The sequence below is a fragment of the Humulus lupulus genome, chromosome 8, assembly GCF_963169125.1.
Source record: "Humulus lupulus chromosome 8, drHumLupu1.1, whole genome shotgun sequence".
NCBI classification, from domain to species: Eukaryota; Viridiplantae; Streptophyta; class Magnoliopsida; order Rosales; family Cannabaceae; genus Humulus; species Humulus lupulus.
This window is the reverse complement of record NC_084800.1, coordinates 71599558-71618446: the sequence shown is the minus strand read 5'-3', so window position 1 is coordinate 71618446 and position 18889 is coordinate 71599558. Positions and strand designations below refer to the sequence as shown.

The 18889-nt window shown below is 39.1% G+C and overlaps 1 protein-coding gene across 1 annotated transcript; it reads left to right on the top strand.

Moving 5' to 3' along the window:
- The first annotated feature begins 15353 nt into the window (after nucleotides 1–15353).
- On the top strand, nucleotides 15354–17302 carry LOC133797751 (small ribosomal subunit protein eS25y). Its single transcript, XM_062235774.1, has 4 exons — nucleotides 15354–15502; nucleotides 15638–15712; nucleotides 16290–16424; nucleotides 16928–17302. Exons 1-4 carry the CDS (start codon nucleotides 15500–15502, stop codon nucleotides 17039–17041), a joined length of 327 nt encoding a protein of 108 aa, XP_062091758.1. The 5' UTR covers nucleotides 15354–15499; the 3' UTR covers nucleotides 17042–17302.
- Nucleotides 17303–18889: the final 1587 nt, after the last annotated feature.

Below are 18889 nucleotides of genomic sequence, written 5' to 3'. Positions count from 1 at the left end.
GTAACCAAAATGCGTGGGGGCAAGAAAGAAGATCAATTAAATGCAAAATTGAGTCAAACTGTCTCGAGGTGGAAACACCTCATGCAGAGGTTACACAAAATATATTAAAAAATAGTGAAGGAAAGGGCACAAGAGAAGAAAGCCCTAAGCTCCGCCAGGTGGCCCCTTGGAGGTCGCCGTCTCGCCTTGCTCAGCTGCGCTAAAGCCTTCCCCGGCCTCGGAGGGCGCTTTTTTATCAAGTCGAGCTTGGTACTTCACCAGCAAGTGCTCCCAAAGACTCGCTGACAGGAAGGAGAAGTCAGCGTCCGGGTTGTAGGCCCAGCAATGGTAGAACATGTCTTCCAAGGCTTTTTCCGAAGCTGTCTGCTCGGCCTCCAGGACGGCCTTGGCCTCAACCTTCGTGACATCTAGATCTGTTCGTGAGGTGGCGAGGGCGGTCTCGAGCTCTTGGACCTTTGAACGGGTCTTTTTAAGCTCAGCCTGCGAGGCCGCCAAGGCGTCCTTAGCCGCCTGCAGGGAGGTCTGGTGCTCGCTCCTCATATCCTCGAGCTGAGTTTTGGTCCTGGCGATGTTCCGGTAAAGAGCAACGACGCCCTGCGAGAAATGAGGGATAATTGCCTTAGAAAAAAGAGAAAAAATAGGGCAAGTGTAATAATAACAAAGCCATAAAAGGGTAAGTCAGCTTACCGTTAGGGTCATGCCCATTGAAGACTCCATCACGCCCACCGAGCTCATTGTCTCGATGGCCCGAAGCTCCTTCTCGGTGAACTTGTATATGTGGCTGACGGCGTAGTTCGCCGACTCATACACCGTTCCCCGGAAGGCCTCTGGAATCTTATCCAGATCCTGGGAGTTAACTGGGATGCGTACCTTGGAGGGTACAATCGCCGAAGCCTCGAGCTCCGTTCCTGCGTCCCGGATGGTGGTCGGAGCTCGCGAAGGGGGTGGGGGCATGTTGCTCCCCCCAGCAGCAGGAGGATTAGTTCCCGCGACCTGAGCGGCGGGGGGCTGCTCCTTCTCCTTTGCAGGAGATTTAGTGGGGGTTCCGACAGCTTTTTCTAATGTCCGGAGCTTCTTCATCTTTGGCCCCGAGGCCCCGGCAAAAGCACCTCGCAGGCTCTCTTCGGGCTGAGACATCTTTTCTATCAAAACAAAAACATGGTTAGTACGAGATTTAGCAATCATACAGAAACAAAAACAAAGGGGGAAAAAGAGTAATTAAAGTATACGCATACTAAAGGAAGCCCTACCCCCCGAGCTAGAAGAAGAACCTATGGTTACGACCATCGGTTCCGGAGCTTCTGCGGGAGAGTCTAAGTCGATTATCTCCCGAGCTGGAGCAAGTTCTGGATTCGACTCTGGTTCCGGGCTAGATTCTTCTACATATTGCCTAAGTCCCGGAGCTACGACACCTCTCCTGAGTGATGGCCATGACCTAAGGTTGGTTCCATATTCCTCAAATAGGATCGACCTAAAGGATGAGGTGTTATCTACGACTACGGTTCCCCTAGGTTGGCTATCTTGGTAGTCCAGCGCGAGCTGATCGACACAGTGGAGCAGGGTTGTGTCCAGGTCCGGATCACTTCGGTGGCGATGGACGAGCTGTCTGGAGTTGAACCTAGCTAGCCGGGGGTCGGAAACAGCCCTATCTAAGTTCCTAAACATATAAAGGTTACCTTGGCCAGAAGGACCCGCGGCTGCTCCAGACCAGATCCCCTCCTCGTCTGTTATCCGGGCGACCTCCAACGCCCGCTTCCTGTTCCTCACAAGTGGAGTCTCGTCCTCGTCCATCGCGACCTCCTCCACGATGATGGGCATAGAGGTGCGAGCTGGGGGAAGCCCCCGAGGCCTCCTTGGATTCAAAGTCTGATTTGGGAAAATCATCTTACAGGCCACCATCGTCTCGTCCGTCACGAGCACTCGGTGGTCCTTCTCACTGGGGGGCAAGCCCGCCAGTGTCTCGTATTGACCCCCAAGGGTCGTAGATTTCTCTGTCCTCGCGAAGATAGCTGCAGGATTAATCTAAGTCAGAAAGGGATACAGGAGTTGTATGATACTTAACTTACGAGCTAAAGATAAAAAGCACTTACGAGGACGATTGAAGTAGTGGAGCTCGCAGTTCCTGAACCCCGTCGACATGAAGAATTGATCCTTGAAGTCGTTGGGGTGGCTGGGCAGCTCTATGACCGCAGCCGTATTGGGAAATCGGGTTAGGTAGTAAAACCCGTCGCCTTGCCCCCGCTGATCCGGGTTGGCCTTGAGGCAGAAGAAGTACAAAATGTCCGCAGGAGTGGGGACCTCCCACTCGTGCTTCAAAAATAAATATCTCAACCCCGCCAACAACCGGTAAGAGTTGGGGGGGAGCTGGAAGGGGGCCAACTTCACATAATTTAGGAAGTCAGCAAAATACTGATCCAATGGCAGGAAGGCCCCCGCCTTAAAATGCTCGTCGCTCCAGGCCGTGAACGACTCGTCGAGCGGCGTGCAGCTCAGCTCACCCTCTGCAGGAGGTCGAGCGACCACAGATGTCCTCCCCAGCGCGATGTTGTGGGAGAGGAAAATTTTGTTGATCTTCGCCTGGTCGGTAATCTTTGAGATGATCCTCTCCGCCTCAAAGAACGCGTCAGAAGCCACCTCGAGCTCCTGCTCCACTGCCAGCCCAAAGCTGGGGATCGGAGAGTCCGGCACCATCGCCTTTCCTTTGTCCTGCTGAGAGGTCGAGCTGCCGATGGTTTTCTTTGGAGCGTTCCTCTTCGGTGCCATCTGGTCGCCTAACGAACAAAAGAAAAGATTTCATAAAAGGCGACCTAAGCGTAAGGAAGAATCAAATTGTTCTTTGCACGAGCTGAGGTAAGCCCAACCCGTGGAGAGTGAGACCACGCGATTCAATGAACACGCGCCTGTGCTCCCAACAGATCCCCAATTACTCAAAATTCGTGTGTGAGGAGGGTCAAATTAAAATTTTGCCTTGGAGGGAAAGTTCCAATAGGCATGAAAGGCAAAACCGCCTGTGAAGCGTGTCCCCAAAGCTACCCGGTTTTGCACCCAAAATATGTCAAAATTACTACCCAGAAATTGTCCCCAGAAAAGGCATCCTGTAAACCATACTCTTAAGTGATTTCCTACAGCAAAAATACCCTAACCTAAAAGGCTTTCACCCTTCATACCCACAAAAACCAGTAAACCCTTGCATGTGGCTACAGTAAATATTTACCTAAGCTACAGTGAAAAACGTTTCCAAAACACGCATGGTTAAGGGACTTACAGAGTGTTTGGTTGGAAGGTGGATGAAGGTGTCACCTAGGTGGGAGCTTCGCCGAAGTATTTGTCCAAAGCTTTGAAGGAGTCCTCACGCCTGAGCTTCTTGAACACTGAAAATGGCAGTCACAAAGAAGAGGGTTTTTTCTTCTGAGATGAAGAGAAAAGAAGGAGAGAGTTTCTGAGAAATTTCGAATAAAAGGGTGGCCCATGCATAGGGTGGCCACCCCTTTTATATACGCGAAGGGTCACGTAAGAAGGGCCGTTGGATGGCCATGATGTAGGATCCAAGGCCCTCCACTCGAAATACGAAACAATGGCTGGGCATAGGCTAGGCCCTTAAATGCGGTTCTCGGAAGACGTACCGTCACCAACCACGATGTTCCACGTATCAAGCGCCTGCGTAAAGTGTGGAAGGTGAAGAGTTCGTGGGGAAGCCTAAAAGCCCCTACTGTGGCCTTATACGACGTCGTATGCCACGAGCAGGGACTTAGGGGCAGATGTACGCCCTGATTTTCCCACGGGCTGATTAGCGAGCTGAGCTGCGGCCTAATCATGATTATCTCGTGGGTATCCTCAAAACCGGAGCTGCCGTCGTAAGATCATACCTCCTTAGCTCGAGGTAGCCTAAGGGTTCACCTTCGGTATCTTAAAGACGGAGTCCGGGCTCTGAAGGCTGAAGGTCGAGTCAAGCATCCAGCCCGTAGTACGAGCTAGAGTTGAAGGATGACCTTTTATAAAGTTAGCCACGCAAGGTAAACGTGCATATATCAGACATCACGTGTTTGATATATCCCTGACTTCTCGGACACGCAGCAGGAACGTGCGTATTCAGACACCCACGGCTGGGTTGGGCCGTGCGGCCCATTATCTCCTTACCTACTGATTTGACCACACTTATGTGTCAGGCTTAGGAATTAATCATGAATGTCACAGAGTTGACTTGATAGGTAAGAAGGTCACGGGATGACCTTCTTACCAACTCCCAGGTGCCTTCTCCTATAAATATGGAGACCTTGGGAGTTAATAGGTTGTTGGATGATCTCTTGTAAGAAATATCCTGTAATCGTATACCCAGAATATAGCAATAATATTGACTAGTGGAGTAGAAGGATTTTAACCTTTGAACCACTCAAAAAACGTGTCTTGAGTCACCATTTCATTTCCTAAGATCATATATCTGTTTCGGTTCAACCCAAGCACTAATCCATTTCTCTTCTTTTCTTAATTTCCTGTTGGCAAAGAACCGCGTCAACAAGTATAATTTTAAAAAATACAAAAATACCCTTATTGTAATGCCCCGAATTCTCCGTTGTGTTTAACGGCGTGAACAGTAGGCCGGGAGGGCCATACTTGCTTAATTATGTTATTAATTGATAGAATGCATGTATATGTTGATTATATTATGATATGATGTGAAATGCATGCATGTGAGTCCATATTTCTAATTACAGGGGTGTGATGGTAATTTGGCCCGTTGAGGGTAAATTGATTATTTGTACGCATGTTGGTGATATATTTTGAGACCACATTATGATGTGGGTTTGTTCGAGCCATTTGGCAAGAGACGATCAAGGAATGTTAATTATTGGTTGGGTCATAACAGGCTTAAGCTCGGGGCTCGGGGTGAGTCTCGGGGTGCTTTTGATGATTAAAGTGTTACCGGGCATTAAAGGGTAATGGGATGTGAATTATTGGTGTTTGAGTGTATTGAGATTAGCGGGAATTGGGAAGCGTTAATTATGATTAACGGTGTAGGTGGAAAGTGTCAAAATTACCCTTGAAGTGGTTATAGAAGCTTTAAAAGACCTAGGGGTATTTTAGTCTTTTGGCTTGGATATATATGAAGTTTGGAAGGCTGTAGAATAAACAGAACCAAAAACAGAGTTTTCTTCTTCTCCTTCCCGTACCTTCTCCTTCCTTCATTTTCCTTGTGAGTTTTTGTGATCTTGTTGAGGATTTGAGCTTGGGAGCTAGGCCTTGGTACTTTGGGAGAGTGTTCCACTGTGGAAGAGCACCATAACTTGAACTTGAGGTAAGCTTTTAGCCACTAGTTTCCATGTATGCTCTGTTTTCGTTTTAAGATTTCAGCTCTAGATTTTGGTATGGGAAGTTGGAATCAAAGGGAGTTAAATGGGTGTTTTACTTGGGTTATGATGAGGGAGAGTTGTGGGTGATGTTTAGGGGTTTAATTGGGTGTTTGGAAGAGGTTTTGGGTTGGTTTGAAGGGTTGGTTCCAAGGGAAAACGCAAGGGAAAAAAACAGGGGTTTTGGCTGAACTGGAGCTTGCGCTGCGGCATAGCCAGGGTGAGCCGCGGCCCTTGGGGAATACTGAGTTTGGGCACCTCTGTTTGAGGGGCGGGCCGCGGCATGGCCAAGGAGGGCCGCGGCCCTTAAGGCATTTTTGGCCAAAATGGAGTTTTTAGCATGGGGATTCAAACCTAAGGCCTCGGGGTTGAACCTACTACCCGGTTGAGTAGTGTTTGATGTCCTGGAGGTTAGGTTTTGGTTTGGGAACCTTTTATTGTTCATTTTACTGATGGAATCCCATAATTGGTTATGACCAGGTAACCGCTAAAGGACCAAGAGGTCGATCGTTCTCAGGGTTGTTCTTTTATTCATTCTTGCTCGAACCAGAGGTAAGAAAACTGCACCCCAAGTGTGACATGCATGGATATTCGTGAGGCATGTTGGTTATGTAATATGGACATAGATTGAATATAGAATGCTTAGCATAAGTTGCTCACTTGTGCATGGTACTGACTCATTAGTCAGGTTTGGCAGAGGTGCTAATATCAGATGTGAAGCTGTGATTCATTAGTCAGGTTCGGCAGTGGTACTGGGCACTGGTCACGTTGCACTGACTCATCAGTTAGAATTGGCAAAGGTGTTAGCATCAACTGTGAAGCTGAGACTTATTAGTCAGGTTCGACAGTGATACTGGACACTGGTCACATAGCGCTGACTCATTAGTTAGAACGGCCTTAGTGTGGATCACGCAAGCCAACAGAGATTAGATCTAATCGACTATTAGCATTGAATGGCTCAAAGAGCATTAATGCCAGACCGACCCCGAGGGTCGATGAATGAAATAAGCGCTTGGAGGCTAGTGGCTTACCTAGCAGCCACTCTCCCCCGCTAGAAACATGTGATGTTCACTCATCGATTTGGAAGTTTTATGTTCAGTGTGATTACAATGATAATCATTTGATAATGTTTATGAAAAGTATTATGTTTTCTTGCTGGGCTTTGGCTCATGGGTGCTATGTGGTGCAGGTAAAGGGAAAGAAAAGCTCACCTAGCCTTAAGTGGAGAGCTGATGTGGTGATGTGTACATATGCGGCCGCTTGACCACCACGGCCAAGGAGTTCTCAGAGGAACTAGGGGGCTTACCCTATTTTTGCCGCTTAGGTCGGCGGGATTGTAAATTTAAAACAGTAGTGACCTTTTTGTACTGAGAACTACTTGTAAATGTTTTGATTAGCTCTGCAGAGCAGTTTGTAATGAAAATCTCCATTTCCTTTTTATTGGTTTTATACCTTAACCTGTTAATTACACTTAGAGCACGTTTTTGACCAAAGGACTCAGGTAGTGAGTCAAATTTCCGGTCCACCATTCACCGTAACTGTTCTGGGGTAGCCAGGGTGTTACACTTATATTATTTTTAGTAATGTTTCATTTGTTATTTTAAACTAAAGTAATGATATAAATGTTGGGGTTTTATGCCCTAATTAAAACCAAAATTCTTTGTAATCTCATTTTATTATCAATAAAAGAATAGAAATCATTTTTTGACTTGGTTAATCACTTTGCTCACATGTTTTATTTTCATGATTATTTGTTTAATATAAACTTCTATTAAATCCCGAGCATATAACTAATCTTATTTATAGTGACGTAATCACAGTGGAATATAAATATGATTATATGTTCAAAATAAGTTAGTCCTAAGATTAGTCAGTGCACCGGATTTACACTGACTTGCCAATCTACGATATGATCTACTTACACATTACAGTGTTATGTTCTTTCCAGAACATTAGCAAAGTAGATAAGATCAAATGTATTTGTTACATCGGACAGGACCGATATTGACAGTTGATAAGATAAGTAAACATACCGTTATTATCTATTCTAGTCATATCATATAGTTGACCATAGGTCAATTCAATCTCAATTCTGAGTGGTTAGTATTCTAACTGATTGTATTATTTGAGTTCTTTGACTTGTTCGTTACCAGCTTACCCTACGGACTAGCCCATACTTACATCTTGGGAACTCGGTAGTATAATTGAGTGGGAGTGTTAATCATAGATATGAACATCTATAGCTTCTGATGAAGAAGTGAAACGATGGTTTCCTTTTAGTTTGGTTCAAGGTGATAAATGATAGAGATCTCATTTCAGTAATTAAATTAGTTTACTGAAATATCATTTACAAGGAACTAAGTGTTTTAAGGATAAAATACAATGAGGGGTAAAACGGTATTTTAGTCCTGTCTCATTGTAGACCGTCTATAGAGGATTGAGTGACAATTATGGTTGTAACAATGGATAATTAATAGCGTATCTATATTTGTTATAGAGCGTTCTATGAATTCAAGAGTGCAATTCCAAGTCTATAGTGGAGTCACGAGGAATTAATAAGTTAGTAAATTTATTTGTTAGATTTATGAAAACTTATTGGAGCTTGATTTCATAGGCCCATGGTCCCCATTGTACCTTGGATAAAATCATCTAGATAGTCTCAATTAATTGATTTAATCATCAATTAGAATTATCAAAGTTGACCAGGTCAATTTTGGATAGTTTCACAGAGTTGTGTAATTTTGAGAAGAAAAGAGAAATTATGGCAGATTTATTAATTAAGATAAATTGGTATCTAAATTAATAAATAAATTTAAATCAAGGTTCAAATTATAAATAATTAATTTGATAAAGGATTTAAATAATTATTTAATTAATTAAATCAATAGAAAATAACACAAGCCTTGATTTTAAGTCCAATGGGCTTATAATCAAATGGGAAATTTCACGGGCCTATAGCCCATGATAATTTCGACCTAGGGCTTCAAAATGGCTGTTATTTTATTGATTTTTTAATTAAATTAAATGGCCTAATTGAGTCTATAAAAGGAGTGCTTATAGAGAAGTCAAAACAGGGGTTTTTGATAAGTCAGATTTTCTGATAGTTTTATATTCTCTCTAAACACAAGTCATTTTCTAAGCCACTTTGTTATTTTCTCTTCTTCTCTCTATATCTATCTCATGTGTTGAGAATTGTCCACACTAGTCTAGGTGGTTCTAAGGATACATTGGAAGATCGTGAAGAAAATAGAAGATCGGTTCAGTTTCTTGATAATACTCTGCGACAGAGATGATACAAGAGTTAGAGAAACTGAAGGAAGGACTCTTAATTCCGCTGCGTATACTGTAAGTATTCTATTTTTGTTTCTCTTTGAATTCAATTTTAGAAACATGTTTTAGGCTATCTCGTATTAATTTGTTTAATATTAGATATACATGAAAATAAATAAATGTCATGTATAAGCTTAATCCAACAATAAAAGCCTTATATATTTAAATCTTTAAACAAACAAACATTATTTATTATTTTATAACTTGGTATATATATATTTGTTTTTATATAATATGCTTCAAAAATAAAATAAGTCATTAACTAAAAAATTATTGGTTTAAGATTTTTTTTTTTTAAAATAATAATTTTGAAGTGTTTCACATTCCTGGTTACTGAAAACCACCTGCCAAGTGGGTTTCACTTGAATCCAGAATCAGAAAAAGTTAAAACTCATGGAGTACATTTTCATATATTAGAAAAATTCAAACTCAGTACCAAACATGAGAAAGTGTTCAGATTCTCCTTCCCGTTTCCAGATTCCTACATACCAAACGACCCCTAAGTTCCACCCCAACCCTTGTCATGCCCAAGCTCGCCCTTTGGTGAAGTTAAAATAGAGTTAGGTTTATGTTTTGGTGAAGAATGTGAATCTAAGTAAGGGGTTTTCATCAAATTTAATATGCACTTTTCACTACACCAAAATACCTCTTTTGTGTCAGTCAAACGCGTCAGTCAACGCAGTTGACTGACGCCGTTGACCGAGAATAAATATTTGTGGCAGTTGAGTACTGCCGCAAATCCAGGGGCATTTGCATCAGTGATAACACTGACGCTGTTAATTGGCGAAGTTTGCGTCAGTGGCAACTGATGCAAACGGCTAAGCAAAACGTGCGTTTTGCTTAACCGTTTGCGTTGTTAGCGTCAGTTGCCCACTGACGCAAACTGTAACGCCCCAACTCCAGGGACCGCTACAGTGCACATTGCAAACAGTGCTAAACTCGCTAATCGAGTCGTTTAGCCATAAACATGTAATTAAGTGTGATTAGCGATTTAGGGATTAAAAATTTCGGTTAAGATGTAACGTTTCACTAGAACGTTAATATATACATTGGGATCCCAAAAATATAATCTCAGAGTTTATTACAGAAGAATATTTACAATAGGCCGTTCTAAGCGGCAAAACAGGGTTTAACCCTAGTTCCACTTTCAAACCTCGCCCAAGTATTGGTCGAGCAGCTGCATATGTACACGTCATCACCTAAGCTCTTCAACTCAAGGATGGTCCAGCTTCCTTTTGCCTTTACCTGCACCACAAAGCACCCGTGAGCTGAAGCCCAGCAAGAAAACGCATATGCTCATAAACAGTCAAATCACGATATCAAATCATATCTAGCATGCCTAGCAAACATAGCTCTATTTAGCATGCAAATGAGTTCAAACGATGCTGGGGTATCCAGAATAAGAAACCCTGCTCTTCTGATTGGAGGACTATCAAGTCAATCCTAATCAGATGAGTGACTGCCAAACAAGTCACTAATCAAATGGAAGAGTGGCTGCTAGGTAAGCCACTAGCCTTCAAGCGCTTACTAATCAAATGAGTGTCGCAACACTTGAGGTTCTGATAAACCATGTTGAGTGACCAACAAGCAAGTCACAAATTCAAGTGGAAGAGTGGCTGTTGGGTATGCCACTAGCCTTCAACAGGTTCTGGTAAACCATACTGAGTGACTGACAAGCAAGTCACTAATTCAAATGGAAGAATGGCTGCTAGGTAAGCCACTAGCCTTCAACAGGTTCTGGTAAACCATACTGAGTGACTGACAAGCAAGTCACTAATTCAAATGGAAGAGTGGCTGCTAGGTAAGCCACTAGCCTTCAAGCGCTTATAATATTCATCGAACTTGGGGTTGGTCCTGCATTAATGCTCTTTGAGTCATTCAATGCAGAAGGTTTGATCTAATCGACATGGCTTGCGTGGAACACGCTAAGGCCGTTCTGACTAATGAGTCAGCGCTATGTGACCAGTGCCCAGTACCACTGCCGAACTTGACTAATAAGTCACAGCTTCACAGTTGATACTAACACCTTTGCCAAATCTGACTAATTAGTCAGTACCAATCACAAGTAAGCAATGCTATCAATGTGTATCATATGCCAATTATCCAAGAGCAGGGTATTTAGCACGCTTACTTAACAGTTGCTAGCATAATAATGATCATGCACAAACACAGAGACTCAAGCTCTGACCAATCTCATATTCATCATTCATGGCATGCCCTAATCACATGTTTCTCGTGCATCACATGTATCACACTTAATCATCCAGCATGCCTCAGTAATAATCATATGCAAATGAGCAAGATTGCTAAGCATTCATTATGCTATCAATGTTTACATTTAAACATCCTACATGCATCAATCATAACCATGCATGTCACACATGGGGTGCAGTTTTCTTACCTTGGGTTCGAGCAAGAAATATTAAAAGAACGACCCTTGAGAACGATCAACCCTTTGATCCTTTAGCGGTTACCTAGTCATAACCAAATATGGAATCCCATCAATAAAATAAATCATAAAAAAGTTTATAATCTAAAACCACACTCCCGGGATCCATCACGCACTCTCGAGAATCTTAATATACTCAAACGGGGCAAAGGAACCAAACCCCAATCCTTAAAAGTCATTCCGAGCCCTAAAATAGGCTTGCTGAAAAATGGACCAGCGCTGCAGCCCTATTAAATGGTGTTGCATCCCTATTAAATGGCGCTGCAGCCCTATTTCCAAGTCAGAGAGCCCAGCTCCCTGCCCTGCCTAGCGCTGCTGTGCCCTGAATGGAGCTGCTGCGCTAATTACAGACCAGAAACTTTCTGGTTTTTCTTCCTTGCGATTTCTCTTAAAACCAACCCTCCAAATCAATCCCAAACATCCAATTTAACCCCAAATCATCATCTATATCACACCCTCATCAAAACCCACTCAAACTTACACAAAAACTTCCATGAATTCCCACCACTAACACCTCAAATTCCCAACTGAAAAACCATAAGGAAAAACAAAGTATTGCTTATATTCAAGGATGAAATCTTACCTCAAGCTGGTTTTGAGTCCTCTTCAATGGACGAACTAAGTTCCTAAGCTCCCACCTTTGATTTCCTAGCTTGGTTCTTCAATTTGAGGTCAAAAATCAGAAAAGGAAAAGAAGAGAAGGAGAGGTACGGGAGAGAAAGAGATGAGGATGATGATGCTCTGTTTTTTCTATTTTCTACAGCCATCAAAATGATACATATCCTTTGCCAAATGACCTAAATTCCCCTAGGTCACTTAAAGTTTCTAAACTCATCCCAAGGGTAAAAACATCATTTCCCGCCTATCTCGTTAATTATAATTAACACCCTCCATTTCCCGTTATTCACAATATTCTCAAATGCCATTAATTCTTATCCCGTTACCCTTTTAATTCCCGGCAACGTTCTAATCATTTAAACATCCCGAGACTCACCCCGAGCCCCGAACTTAATCCCGTTATGACTAGACCGAAAACTTGCATTTTCCATGATCGTCTCATGCCGAATGGCCCGAACCAATCCACATATCATGTGGTATTATTTATAATTTACCGAATCACCCCCATGCATAAAAATACACAATCACACCCTCAACGGCCAAATTACCAAAATGTCCTTGTAATTAAAATATGAACCCATATGCATGCATTCATCATCATATAATAATATAATTCACATAAACATGCATATAATCATTAAATATCATAATAAATCAATTATGGCCCTCCCGGCCTCCTAATTAAGGTCCTAAACCTTATTAGGAAATTTTGGGCATTACACAAACAGTGCGCCCAATATTAAATCCCAACCATCGACCCCGAGCTCATCATTCTCCCAAATTCAAAACTTATGTTTTCTCCCAAGAACCAGCGACGCCTTCGACTTCCTAGACCTATTTTGGTGAGTTTTATTTTATTTTTTAATTTCAAGGTTAAACTGATGAATATAATATGTTTATGAACCTTATACATATATATTTTTTAAAATTTTTGTATAGATTTTTGATTTTGAAGAATATATTGTTGAAAAACCAAAACCCGAAAACCCTCCTCTTAATTTTTTCTCTGACTGGGTTCGTAGGGGTCATGTATGTGGTTGGGGTCGTGGGTGTCGTGGGGGGTGGCTGGGGTCGCGGGGGTTGAGAGGTGGCTGGCTGGGGACTGGGTACAAGGGGGCTGGGGTGGCTGGAGGCTGGGTACACTGGTCGGGGTTCATAATGTTTTATTTTTTATTTTTTTAATATAGCAGCGTTTGCGTCAGTGAGGCACTACCACAAATGCCAAGTTGTGACAATGTCTCACTGACGTAGCGTTTGCGTTAGTGGGGAACTGCCACAAATGCCAGATTTGTGATAGTTCCCCACTGACGCAAATGTCAGCCTGGTTTGCGTCATGAGATTCCTGGTCACATATAAAACTGACGCAAAAACTCGATTGTGGTAGTTAGAAACTGACGCAAATGACAATTTTTGTAGTAGTATTTTTTTGTCATAACCAATCCAATCCATACTAAATGGACTTTTTAGTAATCAAAATCCTTAGGAATAACAAAATACTCAAAATTTTATTTTTGAATTTCTTAATAATTAAGAAGAAATTAATCAGGCTGAGAACTTGAACAATTTTGCCAATACATTAGAATTAGAAGAGTTATTTTTCCACATAGTTATTTTTACTGGTTTGAAAGAACTTGATTGTTAAATACCTATTATAAGATTTACAAATAAACTCATTTCATCTTTTTTCTTTAATTACAATATCGATAGATTTTTTTTTTATTTTCTCTCGAAATAGTTGATGTTTCAATTTTTCGAGGAAAATAATTGATATTTTACCAATTTTCTTAAGAAACATTGAATGTTTCAATTTTCTCAAGTAATAGTATATATTTTTTTTTATAAAAAAAAAACAAATAAATGAGGAAAAATCATAAAATTGAGAAAAAAATAAATAGTTGATGTTGTATAAATGATAAAACACATTTGTAAAAATGATTTTTTTATATAAAAAAATGTATACATTGTAATTTTCGAAAAAAGAGAGAGAAAATTACATTTTATATGAGATTTTTAATAGAGTGCAAAAATATGGTTTTTTTCAAAAAAAGTTAATCTATGACTTTTTTTTTAGAATATTCACTTTTATGAGTTTATTTTTCCATATTTTTGTATAAAAGTTGGTTTATGTCATAGTTTTACTATTAATCAAGTTTTATTAATTTGGAACGGTATATTTGTAATTTGATTATTACTTTTTGTTATATTATTTTTATATAACTCATTTTATATTAATTTTTTCTTTGGTTGTTTTGTAATTTTTTTTTGTAATATGAATTGTGTTTATTATTATTTTTTATTTATTATAAACATTTTTTTCTTTTTTTAGATTGTACGTTTCTTTTTGTCGAATCCTAGGTAAGGTAACCATTTACTTGATTGATCTTTGACAGTTATGTAAAGAAAAATCCAAGAGCTAGGTTAAATAACATGTACCAAGAGGGGTAACCAGTTACCCTGAGATGAGTAACCTTCTGCCATAAGAGGGGTAACCAGTTACCATAAGAGGGGTGACGAGTTACTCATATTAAATAATAAAAAAAAAAATTGAAGGAAAAAAGAGGAAGAACATCTCATTAAAAAAGGAAGAATAAGTAACTATGATTTTAGTAACAAATGTGACTAGTTACCATAAGGAACCCAGAAATACACACACACATCATAATGTGAAGGTAACCAATTACCCCCAGAAGTATACACACTAAGAATGGGAAGGTAGCCAGTTACCCCCAGAAATATACACACAAAGAACGAGAATGTAATCAGTTACCACAGACCCGAAGAAAGAAAGAAAAAAAAAAACAAATCCACCGTCTTTCTGTTTCTCCCATCTTCTTCTCTTCCTTCACCAAGAATCCTAGCCGCTGTTTGCCTCTCGTTGCCGACCCTTCACTTCGACCACCTCCTTGCATCACCTCGTAAATTGAAAAAATATTCAGATATGAAAATGGTCGGCAGTCGGGGCTGGGACTCGCCTAGGTACGACGAGGCTAGGGTGGAGCTTTTAGGTTCTTGGTTTTCGACTTGGAGCGTTGGGTTCGGGGTCAGGTTGCAGATGGGTGGCGGTGGATCTCGGGATCGACGACAGAGATGAAGATGAGGAGGGTGGTTCGTGTCTAGGTGTGGGTTGCCGTGGGGATGGGTTTGGAGTTACACCGTGGAGGAGGTGCGAAATCGCACCTGGGTTTGGATGGTGGGGCTCGGGGGGAGCTGGGGTCTCGAACGGTAGGGGCTCTCGAATGGAGGGTCACTGGAGCTGGAGGGGATTGCGCTGGCTGGAGCTAGGGGTGATGGTGCAACTAGGTTTTGGAGAGATAATGAGTTTGTGTGGCAGAGTTTGGAGAGAGAAAGGTTTGTGTGGCTGGGTTTGAGGTAGAGAATAGTGATATGCTAATTTTACAATATCCTGTTTGACTGATGTGTTTTGGTTTTAAATATAGCTACTATATTTAGTTAGCTAATAATTGTGTTCTCATACTTTGTTTTTTATTTAATAATTTTTTTTATATAAATTAGTTAAAGTATAATTATCATATTTTGGCATAAAAGCTATATTTTTAAAAAATTAAAGAAAGTAAAAGAAGGTAAAGGGTTGGAAAAAGCCCAATCTGATCGGCAAATTGGGCCCAAAACCCTAATGCTACGGAAGCCGAAACCCTACAAGTGAAGGAGCCGAAACCAGATATATAGTTTCTTCGCGTCTATTTTCTGTGTAGCCGATATATCTTTCCCGGGGCTGTAGAACTTCATCCGTATAGCAATGGTAAGTTTCTAAATCCACGCCGTTTCTGTTTCGCTTCCGGGAAACCGTGAAAACTTTACTTTAATCTCTGTGTGTTCTCTTGTTTCACGGAAATTTCTGATTTCAATTTCTTTTGTTTTTTACTTGCAATTGTAGGCGCCGAAGAAGGAAAAGGCTCCTCCACCGTCATCAAAGCCCGCTAAGTCCGGGGGAGGCAAGCAAAAGAAGAAGGTATTGTTATAGTTTTAGGGTTTGGAGCTTTGTTTGAGTTGAGCTTAGTCATTTTGACTCATTAAGATCTAGGGTTTAGGTGGTAGTATCAAAGTGAATATTATGTTGATGAATGGCTAATTTTTTAGGGGTTTTTGTTTTAGATTTTGGTTTGTTGAATGCCAGATTCATATGATAGTTGCTTTAGTTTTATCATACACATGAGTAGTATGTTACACTAGTTCTTGGATTTTTTTTTTGTTAATCTACTATATCTTCGGGTCTTTGATTTGGGAAATTTTTTTCAACATGACCTAAGAGAGTGAAATTATCAAAATAACTGATCTTTTTACATTGGGATACCGTTATGGTTGCTCACTGTAAAAGATGTACCATGAGCTTCCACAAAGGTCATTTTGCCCGGAAAATTGTTTAATTAAAGTTTTTCAAAGGTCATATTGCACAAAATCTTTTTATTATTTTAATGAGTATATTTTTTTAGTCATGATAGTGAGCATTGAATCCACTAAGATCATTAAGGTTCCTTGGTGGTATGATGTTCATGCATATCTCAGACTGTTTGGGTTTTGGTATGCAGAAATGGAGCAAGGGTAAGCAAAAGGAGAAGGTTAACAACATGGTTCTCTTCGACCAGGCAACTTATGACAAGCTTTTGAGTGAAGCTCCCAAATACAAGCTTATCACTCCATCGATCTTGTCTGATAGGTTGAGGGTAAGTTATTAAAAAAAATGTGTTAATTGTGTTTGTGAATTCTCTATCAGCCTCACATACTTGTTTAAATACTTTTTTTTAACTTGTGTGTTTTAATCTTTTTGATCGTATAATCCCTTCTAGCTCTTGAAATCATTTTGTGGATTATTACCTCCTGTTTATATCATAATGCGTTTGAAACTAAATTATGTTCTGTTAGGAACAGAAACAAAAGAAGATAATTTTTATAATGCTTACATGCAATGTAATTTGTTATTTCATCTCGAAACTGAATTATGTTCTGTAACCGATTTTGTAATATATTTAATGCGTTTGTATTTTGCTCACTGTCCGGTAAGTAAGAGTTCAAGTATCTTTTCTGGGGGAATGAATTATGCTTTGTAAACTATCTGAAGCATGTTTGTTTTACCATACCTTGTTCATTGAGTAGGAGTTGAGTTTGAGAAGAAAAACAGTACAGCCTTGTTATAAAATTTTAATGTTTTGTATTAATTTACTTTCAGATTAATGGATCGCTAGCTCGCAGAGCAATCAAGGATTTGATGGCGAGGGGTTTGATTAGGATGATTTCCGCTCATTCCAGTCAACAGATCTACACCAGGGCCACCAACACCTAATTTGCAGAAACATCACCTCTAGATGAGATGAAAAGCTAGTTCCAACTTTCTACTTTTGTTCTGTTTTCGTATCTTGAGGAAATATTTCAGTTTTATTATCGTGTACTGAATGTTTAGGTTTTTTCTGGGTATTGCTTTTGATCATTTAGTTTATTCCATACTTTCCCAATTTTGGAGGAGCTGACAATTGTTATCCTATTGTTAAGAGAGTATCTCCTCATTATTTTGATATAAAAGCTGGAAAAACAAATTTTAAGAAAATTGCAAGGAAGCATTTCCAAATGGTGGCCTTTTTTTATCCCGAAGAAAGTGGCTCAACATTAAAACAGTGCTTGAAAGTTGTGATCATGCGAACTGAAAAATAAGAAAATATTTTAAAACAACTCAAGTAAACAAAGATACTGGAGCCAATGTTTATGTTGAACCCCATGTTTATAGTCTCGTCTCTTGAGAACTAAATAAAAGTATACCAAAATGTAAACAAATATACTGGAGCCAATGTTTATGCTGAACCCCATGTTTATAGTCTCGTCTCTTGAGAACTAAATAAAAGTATACCAAAATGTTCATTAGTTGAAATATTGATTCCAACGCCACTGTCTCTACTATAAAATTCGCTCCATGAAAAATTTCTTCCTTCAAGAATTGTCTCTTAATTACTAAAATTTCTTGGTCAATAAAAGGTACATTTAAAATAAGGTTGGATATACTCTCCTCAATTCGATTCATGCATAATAAAACTTGCTACAAGAGATAATGAGCTAAATTAAGTTAAGATTATAAGGCTGCTATTTTATCAAACTTCTATATTCGATCTTAAATGTTAAAATTATTAATTTTATAACACATTTTTATTGTCTATAATTGGGCTGTTAATCTCCTATAAAATTGTAGTTGTTCTTTTATTGTCTATAATTGGGCTCTATTCCTCTCTCTATATATTTTTGGGAAATTTACAAAAATACATTAACATTTAAAAAATATATGAAAAATACGGTAGATTACAAAAATACGGAACTTTTATGAAAAACACGGAGTGGCAAAAGCGTAAATACGGAGTAACAGTGAAATATAACTTTTTTTGTTAATAGTCGTTACAAATTCGTAAACATGTGTTACAGATACGTAAACCAGCAACATAAAAATATTTTTGTAAACAACATTTACTAATATATAACTAAGTTTTACATATTTGTAAACAAGTTTTACATTTTTGTAGACAATATTTACAAAATAATTCGTCGCTATTTTTTTTTTTTTTTTTTTTGTAACAATGGTTTACATAACTGAAATTTTTTATATTTGTGACTAATATTTTTAAAAGTAAGTTGTGAATTTAGTTAACGTATAACATACAAAAATATATAAAACTAAGTTAAAATGTTAAATTGCATTAAACAAGTAACATATATATATATATATATTTTTTTTTAATTGTAACTAACATTTACGAAAATATTTTATAGTTAAGAAATCATAACCAAAATATACATAAAAATATTATACTTTTCCATATTGTTACAATATTGTACCAAAAAATTACAAGAACCTTCATATTTATGCTATATAACTTAAAAATATAAATTTAAGATATTCATTATTTCTAAAAACACTTTATTAAATATATATATATATATAATGGTGAAATACAATATTTTTTTAAACAAGTTTTACATTTTTATAACAACAGTTTACAAAACTAATTTCACAACCAAAAAATTTATTTTTGTAACTATCATTTACATAAATATTTATAAATTGATTTAACATGATTGTTATAAAGATTTATAAATTTAAGTTTAATTTCAATTAATTCGATATTAACTTGTATAAATATTTATTTTAATA